At 47.5% G+C, this 19674-nt stretch overlaps 1 protein-coding gene across 2 annotated transcripts in view; it reads left to right on the plus strand.

Annotated features, from left to right (window-relative positions):
* The first annotated feature begins 11235 nt into the window (after positions 1-11235).
* The window catches only part of ST8SIA5 (ST8 alpha-N-acetyl-neuraminide alpha-2,8-sialyltransferase 5), a 65040-nt gene continuing 56601 nt past the window's right edge, over positions 11236-19674 (plus strand). The window contains exon 1 of one of the 2 annotated variants that reach the window (XM_083403050.1): positions 11236-12625. In XM_083403050.1, coding sequence (XP_083259176.1) covers positions 12495-12625 — 131 coding nt within the window. In that variant the 5' untranslated portion in view covers positions 11236-12494. The remainder of the gene's footprint in view (positions 12626-19674) is intronic. The other variant, XM_083403051.1, reaches the window with a different exon arrangement.

A 19674-nucleotide genomic window follows, 5' to 3' on the forward strand; every position in this document is an offset into this window, starting at 1 on the left:
CTGTAGGTGGTTTAGTTTGTGAACTTTGCCTTGGAATAAGAACATGTTCCGCTTCCTGTTGAGTGTGTTCCATTTGTAAATTGAGTCCCCCGCTGCTATGGGGAAGCACGCCTTGGTTTAAGAACGCTTTGGTTTAAGAACGGACTTCTGTAACAGATTAAGTTCGTAAACCAAGGTACCACTGTACTCCAAAAGGCAACATTTTGTTGCAGGTTCCAGTCATCACCATCATTTGGTACTGGGAAGCACTGCTGCCTCCAACAAACTATGGATTTGTTCAATCCTCTTTTTAAGTTGGTGGCATCCTAGCTTTTCATGCAGAAAATTGGTAGCTCGGACTTAAGCAAAACATTATTTAACCTGAATCTGCCATAGAATCATAGAGTGGAAAGGACCCAAAGGTCATCTAGCCCAACCCCCGGCAATGCAAGAATCTTTTTTTTTATGTTTAAAATAATATTTATTAAATGTTTAATAGTTACAAAAAGAAAAAGAATAAAGAAGAAAAGAAGAAACAATAAAAAATTTAACAGACAATACATCAAAAATAAAAATAAAAAACAATACCACAGAACAACAAGAAAAAACTAAAACATTTAAAAACACATCCAAATTTCATTTCTTTATCTTTCATTTACTTGTTTCCTCGACTTCCTTGCACCTCCCTTTTTTGTATTCTAGTTCAAATTAGCTGGTTCAACAAATCCTTTCCCTCTTTCTCAATTTTTGTTCTATAATTTATCCTAACACAGTTTAACTTTAAATTTTCCACTTTAGCGCATTAACAATTAATTTTTGTATAATTCTTAATAACACTTCTGCTAAAACCATGTAACTTCATTGCAATATTCTTCTAACATTCACTAATTTTGCAATATTTCTGTAAATATACTTTATTTTTTTCCCATTCTTCTTCCATCGGGCAATGCAAGAATCTCCACTAAAGCATCCGTGAAAGGTGGCCACCTACCCTCTGCTTAATGACACAACTCAGATTTCCCCCCTGTAAATAACAAACAAAAAAGAGCTTCGACTGGTGCCTTCTCCCCAGCCTCTCCATGGTTCGCTTGCCTACTGAATCAGCACAAGGGTTCCTTTCTTCCAGATCACAGCAGCCCTGTTCTAACATATTTTTTAATTAACATTCCGTGCAGGAATGCACTTTATTTCTTGTAAACAACTATACATCAAGAAGACCCAGAGTGACTAGCACTGGCCGTAGCTTTTCAGTTGCTGCTCAGGCAGCTGGCAGCTGTTCGTCTCCTCCTTCTGTTGGTCTTGTAGAAACACATGCTTCCAGACAGGGAAATGATCCACTGGATAACATGGCTGCATTTGTTCATCGACCATCAGACGTGCCTTTGGCCCCATCTCCACTATACGTTTAAAGCACTATGATCCCACTTTAAATGTTCAAAATCAATAGGCAGGGAGTTCCGGAGTGTAGATGCTGCCATGATGAAATATCCATTGAGTACAAGGGCAGAACAGATGTTATGTGGCTCTTGTAATAGTGCCAATGCTCCAGATCTAAGCAAAACAAAATGACATAGACCCTAAGCTGCGAACAAGGCTGTCATGTTAAGCTAGGGTTGGCACATCAGGAGAATCCCAAACCCTAAGATTTCAGGGCCCAAATCGGAGACCTAGGGGTGACCCCTGGTGATATCACAGAATTGACAGATGGCCATCCAACCTCTGATAACACATAACACCGGTCTTGAAAGACCTACCACTGGCTCCCAGTATGTTTATGAGCACAATTCAAAGTGTTGGTGCTGACCTTTAAAGCCCTAAACGGCCTCGGTCCAGTATACCTGAAGGAGCGTCTCCACCCCCATCATTCTGCCCGGACACTGAGGTCCAGCTCCAAAGGCCTTCTGGCGCTTCCCTCACTGTGAGAAGCCAAGTTACAGGGAAGCAGGCAGAGGGCCTTCTCGGTAGTGGCACCCGTCCTGTGGAACGCCCTCCCACCAGATGTCAAAGAGAAAAACAACTGCCAGACTTTTAGAAGACATCTGAAGGCAGCCCTGTTTAGGGAAGCTTTTAATGTTTAACAGATTATTGTACAGTGGTACCTCGGGTTAAGTACTTAATTTGTTCTGGAGGTCCGTTCTTAACCTGAAACTGTTCTTAACCTGAAGCACCACTTTAGCTAATGGGGCTTCCTGCTGAACCCGCGCCGCCGGAGCACGATTTCTGTTCTTATCCTGAAGCAAAGTTCTTAACCCGAGGTACTATTTCTGGGTTAGCAGAGTCTGTAACCTGAAGCATATGCAAACTGAAGTGTATGTAACCTGAGGTACCACTGTATTTTAATATTCTGTTGGGAGCCGCCCAGAGTGGCTGGGGAAACCCAGCCAGATGGGCGAGGTATGTATGTATGTATGTATGTATGTATGAATAAATAAATAATCTCCAAGGAAGGAGAGTTCACCACCTCCCGAGGGAGACCGTTCCACAGTTGAACAGCTCTTACTGTCAGAAAGTTCTTCCTGATGTTGAATCGGAATCTCCTTTCTTGTAGCTTGGTTTGGGTCCTACCCTCTGAAGCAGGAGAAAACAAGCTTGCTCCATTTCCCAGATATTTGAAGATGGCGATCATATCTCCTCTCAGTCTCCACTTCTCCATGCTAAACACACCCAGCTCCCTCAACTGTTCCTCATAAGGCTTGGTTTCCAGACCTCTGATCATCTTAGTCGCCCTCCTCTGCACCTGCTGCAGTTTCTAAATATCCTTCTTAAATTGTGGTGCCCAGAATTGGACACAGTATTCCAGGTGTGGTCTGATCAAGGCAGAACAAAGTGGTACCATGTCATGTCATGGGGTCAACCCTGGTGATTCTTCCTCTGCACTCGCTCTCACCACTGAGCCTTGGAGATGGAGATCAGTTGGAAGCAGGGGGGAGACTCCCCCCAGAGAGTCTATGCAATGATTTGCACCCAACTCCTGCTGGGCTGAAGTTTGCAAGATGCGTGCATAGTTCTCTCTCCCCCCCCCCCTTTTTAATGCACTCTCATCCACCTGGAGATTCAAGCCCTCACTGGAGGGGACAGGGCAAACCTTGAAATTTCAGGTCAGCCCTGGAGGTCTATGTGCTAAGCTTCCTTTGGTTGCAATTCCCCTGTTTCCTCATAGCCTGCAATTCCTAGGGTCTCTTTCCAGATAGTATAGAAAAATTATGTGCCGATACCAGGTGCAAGGAAGGGAACATGCTAAAGTCTGCAGGCCTTGGGTTGATTTTTCCTCCAGGAACTCTTGTTAATTTGAAACACAAACAGCGCAATACATTTTCTTAATTAGGAACTAGCAATTAGCACTGGAGGAAATTGAGCCTTAATTGAGTTTTTGCCTGTGAAACTTTTAATAGGCTCTTAAAATGTGACACCTAGAAACTTTAATTTCCATTTTGGGCAGTAAATAGAGGTTACTCCTATTTTAGGCTCCACCAGCAACTCATTAACAAAAGGGAGTGTGTTTCTGTGCTCCAGAAGCTGTGTCAATGCAATGTCATACCTTTGGCCTAGAAATGATATTCCTTTAAAGAAATGGCTTTTTTGTTGTTGGGGAGGGAGGTAATGCAACCATTCCGTGGGATTATATTGTTACAAGTTTAGGTTGGTCATTCTAGATGATGCCTTGAGTTCCCCTTCTAGTTCAGCTGCTGCAAGCAATCTTTCCTTCAGCACAGGGATCAAGCAGTCTGCATATTTTACAAAGTGCTCTCAAAGTGATCAGCAGTTTTACAGGCCACAAAATCTTGCTTCACCAGCCTATTTGGTACATTTGTTTTGTTTATTGAACACTCAGGGTGGGGGAGTGGAAGGGGAATGCCTGCCTGGCAAAATTCCACTGGAAGCTGGCTGGCAACTCCTGGCTCAATAAGTGCAAATTATCAGACCTTCCGCTTCTGTTAAACTGCACACACAAGAGGGAAGTTTTTATTCTGCAGCAAATGGCACATTGCTTATGAAGCAATCATTTCTGAGAGGAGCTGGTGAGCCTGGCCACTGTAGAAGCCTGTACAATTTTGGGCACCCAGATGTTGGGGGAACTTTTGCACTGATATCATTGTTCCTAGAGCTGTATTGACATCCTTTTACTCAGGGGTCAGCAACCTAAGGCCCATGGGCCACAAGCGGCCCATGGAGGTCGTTTAACCGGCCCACGGACCCCCGCCGCCCGCTCGGTTGGCTCACGTGCGCAGAGCAGAGTGGGGACCGCCTTCCGTGACGCTGACCCGCTTCTCATTGGCTGCAGGAAGCTTCTGCAGCCAATGGGAAGCTGTGCACGCCTCCTGAGAGCCAGTGTGGTGTAGTGGTTGAGCGGTGGACTCGTAATCTGGTGAACCGGGTTCGATTCCCCGCTCCTCCACATGCAGCTGCTGGGTGACCTTGGGCTAGTCACACTTCTCTGAAGTTTCTCAGCCCCACTCACCTCACAGAGTGTTTGTTGTGGGGGAGGAAGGGAAAGGAGATTGTTAGCCGCTTTCAGACTCCTTAGGGTAGTGATAAAGCGGGATATCAAATCCAAACTCTTCTTCTTCCTCCTCTGCGTTTGCGCATATGAGTGCATGTGTGTGTGCACTCTGGCCCACCGCGGCATCTGCAGGACCGTGAACTGGCCCAAGCCACAAAAACTTTGCTGACCTCTTTTACTTAACCGCAAGAGCTCCAGTCTTTTCAGTCATGCAGAATTTCCCCACCACGCAGAACGGAAGGCTGTATTTTCTCTCTCTCTTTTACAGTGGTACCTTGGGTTACATATGCTTCAGGTTACAGACTCCACTAACCAGAAATAGTACCTCGGGTTAAGAACTTTGCTTGGATGAGAACAGAAATTGTGCGGTGGCAGCGAGAGGCCCCATTAGCTAAAGTGGTACCTCAGGTTAAAAACAGTTTCAGGTTAAGAACGGACCTCCGGAACGAATTAAGTACTTAACCCGAGGTACCACGGTATAGCAAGAAAATGTTGTCAGAACAGCAGCTTGGAAGAAACCCCCCCAGGGCACACCTGACACCAGGGGCAACAAACATGTGGTAGGGAGGGGCAGTGCTGCTCTGACAATGCTGTCTCCTTATATGTTGACCACACTTCAGCATGACCAAGAGACAGGTGGGGTTGTACACATCATTATGCACCATTCAAATCTCTTGAGTGGTGAGAGGTGTTATGTACTGAAGTTCTCACCCTGGGCCACAAGGGGGATACTGTAGATAGTTATGCAAATGAAGGATTGAAAGTGACGTTCAGTGATTGGATAGTTTTAGAAAGTTGTTACAGTAACGTGGTACTGGAGCTCTACATAAGCAGGTTGACTGAGCCCTTCAGTTCAGTTCTGTCCTGGCTTGTGAATAAACAAGAGCTGTTTGAAGAATCGCTCTGTTGTCTGATATGTTCACCCACAACTTAACAAGAGGCTCTGGGGATTCCGAGCTTTCGGTTTCCATGGAATGAAGGTTAGCAGAGACTGTGATGTCTTTAGGGCATTTGGTTCTATTTACACATAAACGCAACCTGGGCACAGGATGGAGGGGCTCACGGCATTAACACCCCAACCGATCTTGCTTCGGCACTGAATGGATTTTATTATTTCGGTCACAGACCAGTTTCAGCCCACATACAATATCAAAGAAGTCATAAAACACGATAGGGATACATTTGAATTTGCAATTAGGTATAACAGGGACAATACAGATACAGCAACAGTTAAAAAATATATAAATTAAAACTTAGTCACTAACATATAACCTAAAATTATCATTTAAGGCCTTAATCATTATGATAGCACAGCTTGTTCCCTAAGTTTTATGGCAACTGTACAGAATTTGGCTACCCTTAATGTGATCTCTGGATCATAGAATCATAGAATCATAGAGCTGGAAGAGACCACAAGGGCCATCGAGTCCAACCCCCTGCCAAGCAGGAAACACCATCAGAGCACTCCTGACATATGGTTGTCAAGCCTCTGCTTAAAGACCTCCAAAGAAGGAGACTCCACCACACTCCTTGGCAGCAAATTCCACTGTCGAACAGCTCTTACTGTCAGGAAGTTCTTCCTAATGTTTAGGTGGAATCTTCTTTCTTGTAGTTTGGATCCATTGCTCTGTGTCTGCTTCTCTGGAGCAGCAGAAAACAACCTTTCTCCCTCCTCTATGTGACATCCTTGTCCTCTACCAGGGATTTTAGACATTGAAGTTCAGATTAATTTGGAGATTTTTGCATAGCAGGGGTAATAAATACCGAGCGTATATCCCCATAGAAACGGCAGCGTAACAAGGCATGAGAGACAGTTTCTACCTCCATCAAGCCGCAGGGGCAGACTTGTTCCGCGTATGGTTTACCCTTGAATCTGCCCTGCAATAAGGCAGATGGCAGCACGTTGAATCTAGCGAGGGTAAATGACCGTCTGTATTTAGGTATTTGTAATTTTGACAAATAATTTGCTGGGGTAAATCCTCTCCCATTATCTTTTATTGCTGGGTGTTTACTGCTTCGGCATTGGTCATAGCTTGGGATCCAGCACAGGTCAAGTAGGTCTCTTGTGTCTCCAGCTTCCAAGCTGCTTCCTGCTCAGAACTCTCACACACAGCTCTGCCTGTTGTTCTCTCACCTCACAGCTGGGTGAGGAGGGGCAGATGAAAGGCCCATTAGCCCTGAGGACACCAACACTTAGTTGTAGCTCTTGCAACCTAGCTTATTCTTTTGAGATGCTGATGAGGGTACTTAAGTGGCCAGCTAAGGCTTTTGTCTTACAAAGAGGCTTGACTGTCTAACCCTGCAACGGGTCACCTCCAGACTGGATTATTGTAACTCACTCTACGTGGGGCTGCCCTTGAAGCTGAGCCAGAAACTCCAGCGGGTGCAGAATGCCACGGCGAGGCTCCTTACGGGGTCTTTGCCGCGGGATCACATTCATCCAGTGCTACACCAGCTGCACTGGCTCCCAGTGGAGTACAGGATCAGGCTCAAGGTGCTGCTTTTAACCTTTAAAGCCCTATACGGCCTAGGACCCTCGTACCTGTGGGACCGCCTCTCATGGTATACCCCACAGAGGACCTTACGGTCTGAAAATAATAACATCTTGGAGATCCTGGGCCACAGGGAGATTAGGCTGGCCTCGCTCTGCCACATGAGATCAGGGCCCTGCCGGATTTGACATCTTTCTGCAAGGCCTGCAAGATGGAGTTGTTCCACCAGGCCTTTCGTCAGGGCTCAGCCTGACCCCCCTTCTCTTTTTGTATAAGAACTAGTATGAAAGAGGCCTCCCGGGATATTCACAGGCCCATATAAGAACAGCGTAAACAGTTGGGTCTGATGAGCATTTACTGTTCCCAGCCCTAATCCTGCGGAAAGCCACCTAATTAGTTTTTAATTTGATCTTGACTTGTTTTCAGGAGGTACCGTATTTTTTGCTCTATAAGACTCACTTTTTCCCTCCTAAAAAGGGGAAATGTGTGTGCGCCTTATGGAGTGAACGCTGGCTGTGCAGCTATCACAGAAGCCAGAACAGCAAGAGGGATTGCTGCTTTCACTGCGCAGCGATCCCTCTTGCTGTTCTGGATTCTGAGATTCAGGGCATCATCCAGACTGACTCCCCAGCCCATAACAACACCCTTATTGGAAGTGCTGAGAGCAGATGCAGGCACACTTTCTTCCCTGTTCCTCGGCCCACTATCTTCCCTGTCTTCCTGCCTCTGCTATGACCAGCAATGACCCTATTTTTGCCCAGTAGCAAGCAACTGAGGAGGAAAATCTGTCTCCCACTTTCTCTTCTCAGGTTCTCTTTCCTGCCTGCTTCTGGAGCGAAACGCCCACCCACAGACCTCTTAGCAAGTACAAATTGTGAGATATACACTCTAATGGAATTTATGGGGAGTTGATTGAAAGAAGCATTTAATCCTTCAGCATTATGCTTTCAAATAAAACAAGTTTTTTTCTTGTGTGGAAAAGCCCTCTGGGTTGCATACTATTCTGTGCTTCGTTCCCTCACAGCAGTTCCCTCAGGATCATGTGTCCTTGTCAAATATATTTCCAGATCCCTGCCTGGCGGTACAGCAGGGCATCCCATAGGCTAGAATCTGTCCCTGTGGCTTTGCATCTCGGATAGTGAGCTGCTGGGATGAGGCAATGGCTAAGAGAGCTTTGGCTGGAAGCAGGAAGGGACAGATCTGTTTATTTCACTGCCTCATCCTCCCAGTCTGAAGTTCAGGTCCTCGCCTTTCTGCTTAGTGATTCTTCATTATTTAAAAAACCCACGTGCAGTGAATCCCTGCTTCTGCGTTTCTTCACTAGCAAATGCTGCACTGGTTGAATTTCTGCCTATCATGCAGCTCATAAAGGCACAGAACTTACCGTCTTTTTCGCTGTATAAGACGCACCAGACGACAAGATGCACCTAGTTTTTAGAGGAGGAAAACAAGAAAAAAAAATCTGAATCTCAGAAGCCAGAACAGCAAGAGGGATTGCTACGCAGTGAAAGCAGCAATCCCTCTTGCTGTTCTGGCTTCTGGGATAGCTGCGCAGCTTGCATTCGCTCCATAAGACGCACACACATTTCCCCTTACTTTTTAGGAGAGGAAAAGTGAGTCTTATAGAACAAAAAATATGGTATTTCATGACACAAGCTGGTCTTGGTATTGCTGCTTCTTATGGTATGCTGTCAAATAAATAATGAGCAACAATTGCTTCCTCCAAAGTTGTTGGGGGACGATGACAGATAATTGAGTAATTTTAATGCTTTTGAATATTTGTTGATCTTTTAACAACTTTGATTTCCAAATAAGCTCAACAACTTTGGCTGGCCTGCACCCCCATGCTGTGCGGTGTACATAAAAATGGCTAAAACAGATGGGGAAAATATATCTACCACATAAAACACATGACGGCAAAGGTGGTGCCATAAAATTAAACACAGACATCTTTTTTCTGCGAGGTGTCTGCATTTTCTCCTTTGCAGAAATTCTAATTCTATTCCTTTGTATGCTTCGTTTTTCTTTGTGATTAAGGCGTATATACATAAATTAAGTTTTTAATGCCAGTCTTAAAAACCCAGAAAAAAAGTCTCTTAAGCCTTTATTTATTAAATACAAGTTAAACAATGATGGTTAAATAAGAAATAACCAAAATAGGCTGCAGTTCTGCACCCACTTACCTGGAAGTAAGCCCATTGAACTCAGTGGGACTTCCTTTTGAGCAGTGATGAATAGTGTGTTCTGATCATACCTTTAAAATCCGCCCTGCATTCCATGCTGGTGCAGAGCCAGGAAGGCTGCAGTCCTAAATCACGCTTACCTGGGAGTAAGCCCTACTGAATACAATGGGACTTATTTCTCAGTAGGCATGTTTTGGATTGTGCTGTAAACTGCTTGCCTATGAGGACCTGGTTTGTCTACTGAGGCCTTGCTTTGTCTACTGAGCATCATAGGTTCATTCTGTGGCATCTTTCCAGCTTCAAAGCATCTCATGTAGGTAAGCTGCAGAAGGAACTCTACCTGAGATCTGGTAAGGGAGGAGGAGAGAGGTTGCCAGCCAGAGTGGTCAGCACAAAGGACCAGTGCTTTGCCCACTCTAAGACAGCATGTTCATCCCTAACTCAGGAAGACTTTAGGGACGTAATGTGACGCTCACTCCTGAATAAAAGGTAAAGGGACCCTTGACAGACTCTGGGGTTGCGGCGCTCATCTCGCTTTATTGGCCGAGGGAGCCGGCGTACAGCTTCCGGGTCATGTGGCCAGCACTTCTGGCCGCTTCTGGCGAACCAGAGCAGCACATGGAAATGTCGTTTACCTTCCCGCCGGAGAGGTACCTATTTATCTACTTGCACTTTGACATGCTTTCGAACTGCTAGGTTGGCAGGAGCTGGGACCAAGAAACGGGAGCTCACCCTGTTGCAGGGATTCGAACCGCTGACCTTCTGATCAGCAAGTCCTAGGCTCTGTGGTTTAACCCACAGCGCCACCAGCATCACTCCTGAATGTTGTTGTTTAGTCGTTTAGTCGTGTCCGACTCTTTGTGACCCCATGGACCAGAGCATGCCAGGCACTCCTGTCTTCCGCTGCCTCCCGCAATTTGGTCAAACATTCACTGCCTTGCTGTGGCAAAGGGGCTTGAATAACTCAGAGAAGCTATGAGCTATGCCTTGCAGGGCCACCCAATATGGACAGGTCATAGTGGAGAATTTTGACCAAATGTGATCCACCTGGAGCAGGAACTGGCAAGCCACTCCAGTATCCCTGCCAAGAAAACTCCATGGACAAAGAGAACAGGCATTCCTGAATAGCCAGATACAAATTAATGCCAGTGTAGTATGGCGGTTAGTGTCAGGCTAGGATTTGGAAGGCCAGGGGTTGATTCCCCACTCAGCCATGAAACTCATGGGGTGACCTTGGCAGTGCCACTGCCTCTTGACCTAACCTACCTTACAGGGTTGTTGTGATGATAAAAATGAGGGAGTACCATGGACACCAACTTGAGCTCCTTCGATGGAAATGCAATATAGAAATGTAAGAGATAATACTATTTGCTTGCAAGAGCCCAGTGGCGTAGCGTGGGGGGGTGCAGGGGGGGCGGCCGCACCGGGCGCAACATTGGGGGGGGGGCACGCTTGCAGCTCTCTGCCCCTACCTGGCTCACTCACTCACTCTCACTGCAGTGCTGGCTGTGCGAATCCGATCCGAGCCGCCGGGTCGCCGCCCACTGTCGAGGGGGGCATGCCAGGCGTGCGGTGCGGTGCGGAGAGAGAGCGAGGGACTATCTGGGGGAGGGACAGTGCAGCGGGGGGCGCAAATTACTTGCCTTGCCCCGGGTTAGGGGGCGCAAATTACTTGCCTTGCCCCGGGTGCTGACAACCCACGCTACGCCACTGCAAGAGCCACAAGCTTGTGCAGACTAAAGTTGCCTTCATCAGACCCAGGGCATGTTAAGAATTTTGCAGCAACGGACTGCGGGGGGCGGTGTTCCTGCATTGCACAGGGCTGGACTAGATGATCCTCAGGATCCCTTCCAACTCTGCAATCCTATCGTTCTATGACCACCAGAGACTCGTGCAGTTTGCCTTACCCATCCTAAGGGCTATCGGGAGTCAGGAAGGCATCGCTGTATATCTGCTACAATTACCTCCAGCCCCATCACCTGCCGGTGGATCGCGATCGACCTTCTTGCCCTGACAAAGCACGCACACGCAGCTTTTGCAAGGAGCCGCCTCTCCTACCGCGACAAGTTTGCGGCATGGGGAGCGGGTTCCTTCTCGCAGCTGAGACGTGCTAACCGTTCAGGCAGGAGGGCTGCAGAGAGAGGGGTGTGTGTGCCCCCTCTTTCTTTGCAAGCATCTCCCTACAGGGCACCTGGAGGTCGCAGAGGCAGAAAATCAGGTCAGAGACAAAAGGCACACTTGTCTTCTCAAGGACAGTTTCTCCCAAGCACGCTTTCGGGTCTGCCTGAAGTCCCTGGCCTGCGGCGGCCGTCCACATGGCTCCACCAGCTGCAGGCGGGAAGGCGCCCAGCGCGCGCGATCTCCGTGCCCTTGAAGAGATGCGCAACGACCTTGCCTGGGCTTGGTAGGGGAGGCTGGACGGGGCGCGAGGAGAGCAACTCCAGCCGAGAGCAGGCGTTGCACATCAATGCTCCAGAACCAGCGCCCAGCTCCAGCCTACCGCTTGCTTTGGACGCTCACAAACCCGACAGCCCTCTCCACCGCAAACGCAGCTCGGCCGCGACGCGCTAGTCCCTGCCTCCGCGCCTCGCTCCCTCCCCGGGCCGTTTGCTCGGAGAAGTGTCCAAGCGCCGTCGTGACCCTCCCGGGGTTCAAACCTAGCCCTGGCCGAACACGTCCCCTTCTCCTTCCTCTTCCTCGCCGGAGCCTATGTGCCAGACGCCCACATGGAAATCTTCATGCGCGTCCGCACCACAGCAGCACCTAACCAAAGCGCAGCGTTTTGGAGAGGCCAGCCAGCCCGCTGCAGGAGTTCCGTTGGGGGTGTCGCCTTTCGCTTTGAACCCTCTCTCGATTTGCTCGGCTTCCTCTCTGCCCGCCCCCTCCCCGAAAGAAGACCGGGGCAGGCCCCTCGTTGAGTAGAAAGGGGGATTTTTGGGGGGCTTTTATTCCCCGCCCCGCAGGAGGCGGAGGAGGAGCAGCGCCGCCCTCCTTTGCGCGCCGGGGGCCTCCTCCTCTGGTGCAGCGCGGGCGGCGGAGGCGCCGACTAGGCGAGCCGGAGGGCGCTGCTTTGCAGAAGCGAGAAGCCGCCGAGACGCTTTCCCGCGCCGGGGAAGAACTTTCCGCCCGGCCGCCGCCGCCGCCTCCTCTCTCCCTCCGCCGGGGGGCGGCGATGCGGGGCCGCCGTGCCCTTGAATGGCGCGCCTCCGCCTCCTGCTCCTCCTCCTCGGCTTCTCCCCTTCGCCCCAGCCGCGCCTGAGCGGGGCTTGAGGAGGATGCGGCTCCTTCTGCGAGCGAGACCTTGACGGAGCTCGGCTTCGCGGCCCCCCTTCCGCCAGCATGGGCTACACGGACCCCACTTCCAGCCGGGATCTGCTGGGGAACCGAACTTTGCTCTTCATCTTCATCTGCGCCTTCGCCGTCGTCACTCTCCTGCAGCAGATCTTGTACGGGAGAAACTATCTCAAGAGGTACGAGAGGAGTTTTCCTCGCTGTCTTTTGGGGAGGGAGGGAGAGATCCTGGGGAGAAACGAATTGCGGGCGGGGGTCGCAGATTTATTTATTTTTAACCCTCCTGAAAGTATGCAAAAGAAGCTTCTGGGATCTTCGGAACCAGCCGTGCAAACAACCTAGCGCGCTCTTCCCAAGGAGTGAGTTGAGCAGGACTTTACTCCCGAGTAAAAACGTGAGCGGGATCGTGCCGTATATCTTGCCCGTCACCCTCTACATCCCGTAACTTAGGCAAAAACGGGCGCAGGTCTGGGCTGCGGAGCTTGCAATCCTCTTCACAGGATTGAACCCAGCGGGACTGAGGAAGCGCAGGATTGGACCGGGCTGCCTTTGGGTTTGGGCTTGTGGCTGCACCAACCCACTTGCGCCGGGTCCGGAGCGGTGCTGGTTCCTTAGCCTGGACGCGTGTTGGTGACTGGTGGTGGTTGTGTGTGTTTGTAACGCAGTGAGGCCAAATGGCCAAGACATGCAAGAGTTCAAGTTCTGTGCGATGCTGTAAGGGCAGATAGCCACAGATGTTTCAGAAGCAGGCACTGTGCGTGCCTGGATGGATATAAACACATTTCCTGGTTTACTGTCGCTGTAAGAACTCCCTGCAGCCATTCTTTACCTTGTAAGGCTTTGCTCAGTTTGGGCTGGAGGGCTGTTGGGAGATAAAACTTCTGCCTTTGGAGTGATAACTACAAAGTGTACAAAATGCAGCTGTATGGGGGTACCAGATGCTAGGCTCTTAAATTAGTGTAGGGGCAGCTTAAACCACCTTGGTGCACACTTTGGAGTCCTGCCGCTCTGTTTTGGTTGGAGAGCGGGGCAGATGCCCTGTGCCCTCAAGGCAGCCTTTGCCAGCCTGGTGGTGCCTTGCAGATTTTGGGGGCTGGAGCTAATGGGAATTCAAAACACACTGCGTTGCAAAGGCTGCCTTAAGCCCGCTCTTCCCATCCCACTAATCCAGCACTCTTGGACTATGTGGAAACAAAAAATGCAGTTTTCTCTCTCTCTCTCTCTCTCTCTGTACTATATATATATATGTGTGTGTGTGTGTGTGTGTGTGTGTGTGTACACCATATTTCTTGCTCTATAAGACTCACTTTTTCCCTCCTAAAAAGTAAGGGGAAATGTGTGTGCGTCTTATGGAGCGAATGCAGGCTGCGCAGCTATCCCTCTTGTTGTTCTGGCTTCTGAGATTCAGAATATTTTTTTCTTGTTTTCCTCCTCCGAAAACTAGGTGCTTCTTATGGTCTGGTGTGTCTTATAGAGCGAAAAATACGGTGTGTGTGTGTGTGTGTGTGTGTGTGTGTATATATATATATATATATGCTTTCGTAGATTTTCACGGGTACAGGAATGCAGGTTTTGGTGTCCTCGGGTGTCTTCCCGTGTAAAAGTTGGGGTGTCTAGGCGACGTTTCGACGAGGTCTCACTCGTCATCTTCAGGCTGGTGCTTTCGGCTTCTTGTTACTGGAACAGAGCAGGATCTCAGTGTTTGAGTTCCTATAAATACTGTTGAGGAGGTGTGGTGTATAGCCTCCAAAGTTCTGGGCAGAGAGGAGGTTCCCAGGCTAGTGTGCCTTTTCTTCTTTTGTTCCTTAATTACTTGAGGGATATCTTGAGTGATTTCTTGAGTGATTTCCTGAATCCCACTTAGGTGGGTCATTAGGTGTGGATTAGTTGCTAAAGCCTTCGTGTCTTGAACTCTTGAACTTTGTGAAGAGTTTTTCTGAGAAGATGGCTGTACTGCACTTGGTTGTGCTCTGGCTTGGCTTCGTGTATAGGGGCGAGCTGTGGTTTTGTGGCCTGTGCCAGCCAGATCTGTGTAGGGATTGCAGGGGGGTGCAGCATCCGGAGGTGCCACCCTGGTTTGGCTACTGGATGGTGTCTGTAATTTATCTGTGGAGAGGGTCTGGGTTTGGGTCTGGTGTGGTTGATTGGTGATGGCGTTCTGTGTGCCTCTGGATCTGGTGTCGGATTTTGTGGGGAGGGCTAATTTCCAGATGTCTGGCAAGCGGGATGTGTCGTCACGCTTGTTCATGTTGTGAGGGTGTTTCTCTATCTCGATGGCTTCCATGATTATTCTCTTGTGGTGATGTTCCATGTTAAAGAGCAATTTGGAATCTGCAAAATTAATTTCGTGTCCTGTTTCTTTCATGTGTTGGAAAAGAGAGGAAGTTTTTTCTTCTTTTTTGACGGCATTCTTGTGTTCTGCGATCCGTGCATTTATTCGTCTGTTTGTTTGTCCAATGTACGTGGCTGGGCAGACTTTGCAGGGTATTTCATAGACCCCTTGGTTTTCCAACTGAATTTTATCCTTGGGGTTTCTGAGGATATTGGCTATTTTTTGGTTGGTGCAAAAGGCTGTTTTGATATTGTGTTTATGGAGGATTTTGCTAATTTTATCTGTAGTGCCCTTGATATAAGGAAGGAGGGCTATGCCATTGTTTTCTTCTGTGTCTTGGTTTTTGGGGGGTGTTTCTTTTTGGATTAGCTTTGTAACCCTGTTTTGCTGGTATCCATTGGCAAATGTGTTAATTGCCAATGGATACCAGCAAAACAGGGTTACAAAGCTAATCCAAAAAGAAACACCCCCCAAAAACCAAGACACAGAAGAAAACAATGGCATAGCCCTCCTTCCTTATATCAAGGGCACTACAGATAAAATTAGCAAAATCCTCCATAAACACAATATCAAAACAGCCTTTTGCACCAACCAAAAAATAGCCAATATCCTCAGAAACCCCAAGGATAAAATTCAGTTGGAAAACCAAGGGGTCTATGAAATACCCTGCAAAGTCTGCCCAGCCACGTACATTGGACAAACAAACAGACGAATAAATGCACGGATCGCAGAACACAAGAATGCCGTCAAAAAAGAAGAAAAAACTTCCTCTCTTTTCCAACACATGAAAGAAACAGGACACGAAATTAATTTTGCAGATTCCAAATTGCTCTTTAACATGGAACATCACCACAAGAGAATAATCATGGAAGCCATCGAGATAGAGAAACACCCTCACAACATGAACAAGCGTGACGACACATCCCGCTTGCCAGACATCTGGAAATTAGCCCTCCCCACAAAATCCGACACCAGATCCAGAGGCACATAGAACGCCATCACCAATCAACCACACCAGACCCAAACCCAGACCCTCTCCACAGATAAATTACAGACACCATCCAGTAGCCAAACCAGGGTGGCACCTCCGGATGCTGCACCCCCCTGCAATCCCTACACAGATCTGGCTGGCACAGGCCACAAAACCACAGCTCGCCCCTATACACGAAGCCAAGCCAGAGCACAACCAAGTGCAGTACAGCCATCTTCTCAGAAAAACTCTTCACAAAGTTCAAGAGTTCAAGACACGAAGGCTTTAGCAACTAATCCACACCTAATGACCCACCTAAGTGGGATTCAGGAAATCACTCAAGAAATCACTCAAGATATCCCTCAAGTAATTAAGGAACAAAAGAAGAAAAGGCACACTAGCCTGGGAACCTCCTCTCTGCCCAGAACTTTGGAGGCTATACACCACACCTCCTCAACAGTATTTATAGGAACTCAAACACTGAGATCCTGCTCTGTTCCAGTAACAAGAAGCCGAAAGCACCAGCCTGAAGATGACGAGTGAGACCTCGTCGAAACGTCGCCTAGACACCCCAACTTTTACACGGGAAGACACCCGAGGACACCAAAACCTGCATATATATATATATGTATATGTATATATATATGATCTAATTTGGCATTATATATATTTCTACAGCATAGGTATTCCAAGCTTAACTGTGTCTTGAGGGCTGCAGAACAGCCTTGTTTTATCAGAATGATCTCAACCTGAGAAATTGCAAAGTTTGCTGCCTTGTTTCATATGCAGAGAATACACCCCATCTTTTCATCTCTTGGTGAAATGCTGTCACCCATTTCTTGCCCATACAGGTGTGTTTCTGTTTTGGGTCCTTTACTACCACTACCATTACTTCTTCTTCTTCTTCTTATTAGATCTTATCTTTCCTCCAAAGAGTTCAAGGTAATTCTCTCCTCCCCCAGCCACATTTTATCCACACAACAACCCTGTGAGGTAGGTTAGGCTGAGAAATAGTAATTGGCCCATGGTCACCCAATGAGCTTACTGGCTGAGTGGGGATTTGAACTCTGGCCTCCCAGGTCCTAGCCTAACTCTCTAACCACTACACAACACTGGCTGTTCCACTTTCCCATTGTCTGCTCCATCACATGGAGTCTTTGCCAAAATGATGCTCTGTACATAAACATATTTTCTCATATGAAATGCATGCATTGCACGCTTCTTCCAGAACAAGTAGCAAAAGTGCCTTCCTTCCTTCTTTCATGGAACTGAACCCCATTTGAACAGGTCAGCTTCCTTCTGAGTAGAAGCATGCATTGGCTTGGGCTAAATAGTCATTCAAATGAAGAGGTTGTGTCAGGTTTGGAGTCCTGATCAAGAGAGAAATTATCACACCTGGGCACCATTGAAGTCAGTGGATTTGTCAGTGATGAATTCAGCTGTCCCGTTCATTTCAATGGGATGTGGGCTGCGATGGCCTTTTCCTGAATTGGGATCAGCAAGTGTAAAAATTCAGCAAGTGTAATACAGAGGTACCTCGGGTTACATACGCTTGAGGTTACATACGCTTCAGTTTACAGACTCCGCTAACCCAGAAATAGTGCTTCAGGTTAAGAACTTTGCTTCAGGATGAGAACAGAAATTGTGCTCCAGCAGTGCAGCAGCAGGAGGCCCCATTAGCTAAACTGGTGCTTCAGGTTAAGAACAGTTTCAGGTTAAGAACGGAACTCCGGAATGAATTAAGTACTTAATCTGAGGTACCACTGTAATGTATATTGTTCTAGTTACAGGTAGGTAGCCGTGTTGGTCTGCCGTAGTTGAAACAAAATAAAAAAATTCCTTCCAGTAGCACCTTAGAGACCAACTCAGTTATTGGTATGAGCTTTCGTGTGCATGCAAGAAGTATCTGAAGAAGTGTGCATGCACACGAAGGCTCATACCAATAACAAACTTAGCTGGTCTCTAAGGTGCTACTGGAAGGAGTATTTTTTAGAATGTAAATTGTGAAAAGGGACTTTTCTGAAAGGACAAATGGAGTCTAGGTGTTCAGAGACTATAACATCAATCCTATGCCAGTTGCCTATTCATTTCCAGGCTCAATTAAAAAGTGCCAGTTATGCCCTTTACACAGTGGCGTGGGACGCCTGCTTTTCTTGTTTTGTAAGTTCATTAGTAATAATGAACGGGTGCCAATTGCAAATACAGTATTAAGCAAGCTTGGCAGTTTCAACACTTTTAGCTTTGTTTGCCAAATACAAGTAAAATAAAACATGGTACATTAGATCACTCTCTACTGGAGCATAAGGATTTCCCCACATGGAAACTAACTTGCAAAGGAAAACGTTCTGGAAAAAGTTACAACACGGATTTTCCCGGAAAACCAACACCATTGCCTTTCAAGCCCTAAACCCATCCTCGCCAATTTTGATGCCCTCCAGATGTTGCTGGACTAAATGTCTGCAATCCCTGAGTGTTGGACATGGCGACGGCTGGGAGTTGAAGTCTAACAAGATGTAGAGTTCACCCCAAAGGCTACTGCTGCTCCAAATGATTTGGGATCGGGTTGTTTGCAGGACCTCCTGCAGCTCTAGGAATGCACCCGGGTGTCAAGATCATCCTTTGGGGTCCGGCTCATGAGCTTGCTGTTGGGATCCATTGGACTGGTGGGTGTTGAAGACAGGGCCTTTTCTGTGTTAGCCCTGCATATGTTGGGAATTCTCTTCCAGAAGCTCGATCGGCTCAGTTTTTTAGACAGCTGTTAAACAGACCGTAAACGCTTGCTTGTTCCAAACTTTCTTCTGTTAAAAGTGCGGTGGCTCTTAGCTTTTGAAATTGGCTTGTTTAATTTGTACATATTTTTTTAAAAATCTGTTATGTTTTTGATGGGCTTTCGTAAGCCACCTTGGGAGGGCTGCTTCTTTATTTAAAGGGGGACCCACAACAAAATGTTGCAGCATGGAGTTGCACAATTCAGCCAGCCAGCCAGCCGTGTCCTTTCCTAGGCTACTCCATTACGTTCCCACTGATTTTTCTCTCTTTCCCGCCAAATAGTCAGCAAACATTCTGAATTCTCCATGAGCTGCTATTGGCTCCCTCCCCTTTTAAGGTTTTTTTTTAAAAAAGGTCTTTTTTTTTGGGGGGGGGTTAGTCTTGACAACCCTCAGTTTTTCCTTAGCCACTGTGTTGCATGTAGGTAATGAGATTTTTGCTGTACTGTATAAAGATTGGCACTTGGGTAGTGAGTTTGCTGTTAGTACAGTGGTACCTCAAGTTACATAAGATTCAGGTTAAAGACTCCGCTAACCCAGAAATAGTACCTCAGGTTAAGAACTTTGCTTCAGGATGAGAACAGAAATCGTGCTCCAGCGGCACGGCGGCAGCAGGAGGCCCCATTAGCTAAAGTGGTGCTTCAGGTTAAGAACAGTTTCAGGTTAAGAACAGACCTCCAGAACAAATGAAGTACTTAACCCGAGGTACCACTGTATATTGTATCTATAGCACTCCCTCACCCTTCGGCCCACATGCGCTGTGTCAGGAAGATTTTGGGCATCACATGGCAGGACAGAATGCATGAATGAATCTTTATTTGCATCAGCTGCCAGCCATAGCAATAAAACAAACAAAATGTGGTATACAGAGGATAAAGGTAAAAAGTCAATAAATCAATAAATCAATCTGTCGCCTAGCCCTTGGCATTCCCTGGGCCTGAGGGTCCCTCACCCAGAAGCTGCCACTTTCAATTCCAAAATCCACCACTTGGCAGAGCTAAGATATGATCTAGGGCTGGGAAAGAGCTTTTTCCGCTGCCTGGAATCTTGAGGAGCGGCTGTCAGTCAAAGCACACAACACACAGTTTGATGCTGATGGTTATCTGGCTTGCTTTTTTATTCTTACTTGCTCCCCTCTTCCCTGGAGGTGTACCAGGG

Source organism: Podarcis tiliguerta, assembly GCF_965153285.1.
Source record: "Podarcis tiliguerta genome assembly, chromosome: 11".
Taxonomy (NCBI): Eukaryota; Metazoa; Chordata; class Lepidosauria; order Squamata; family Lacertidae; genus Podarcis; species Podarcis tiliguerta.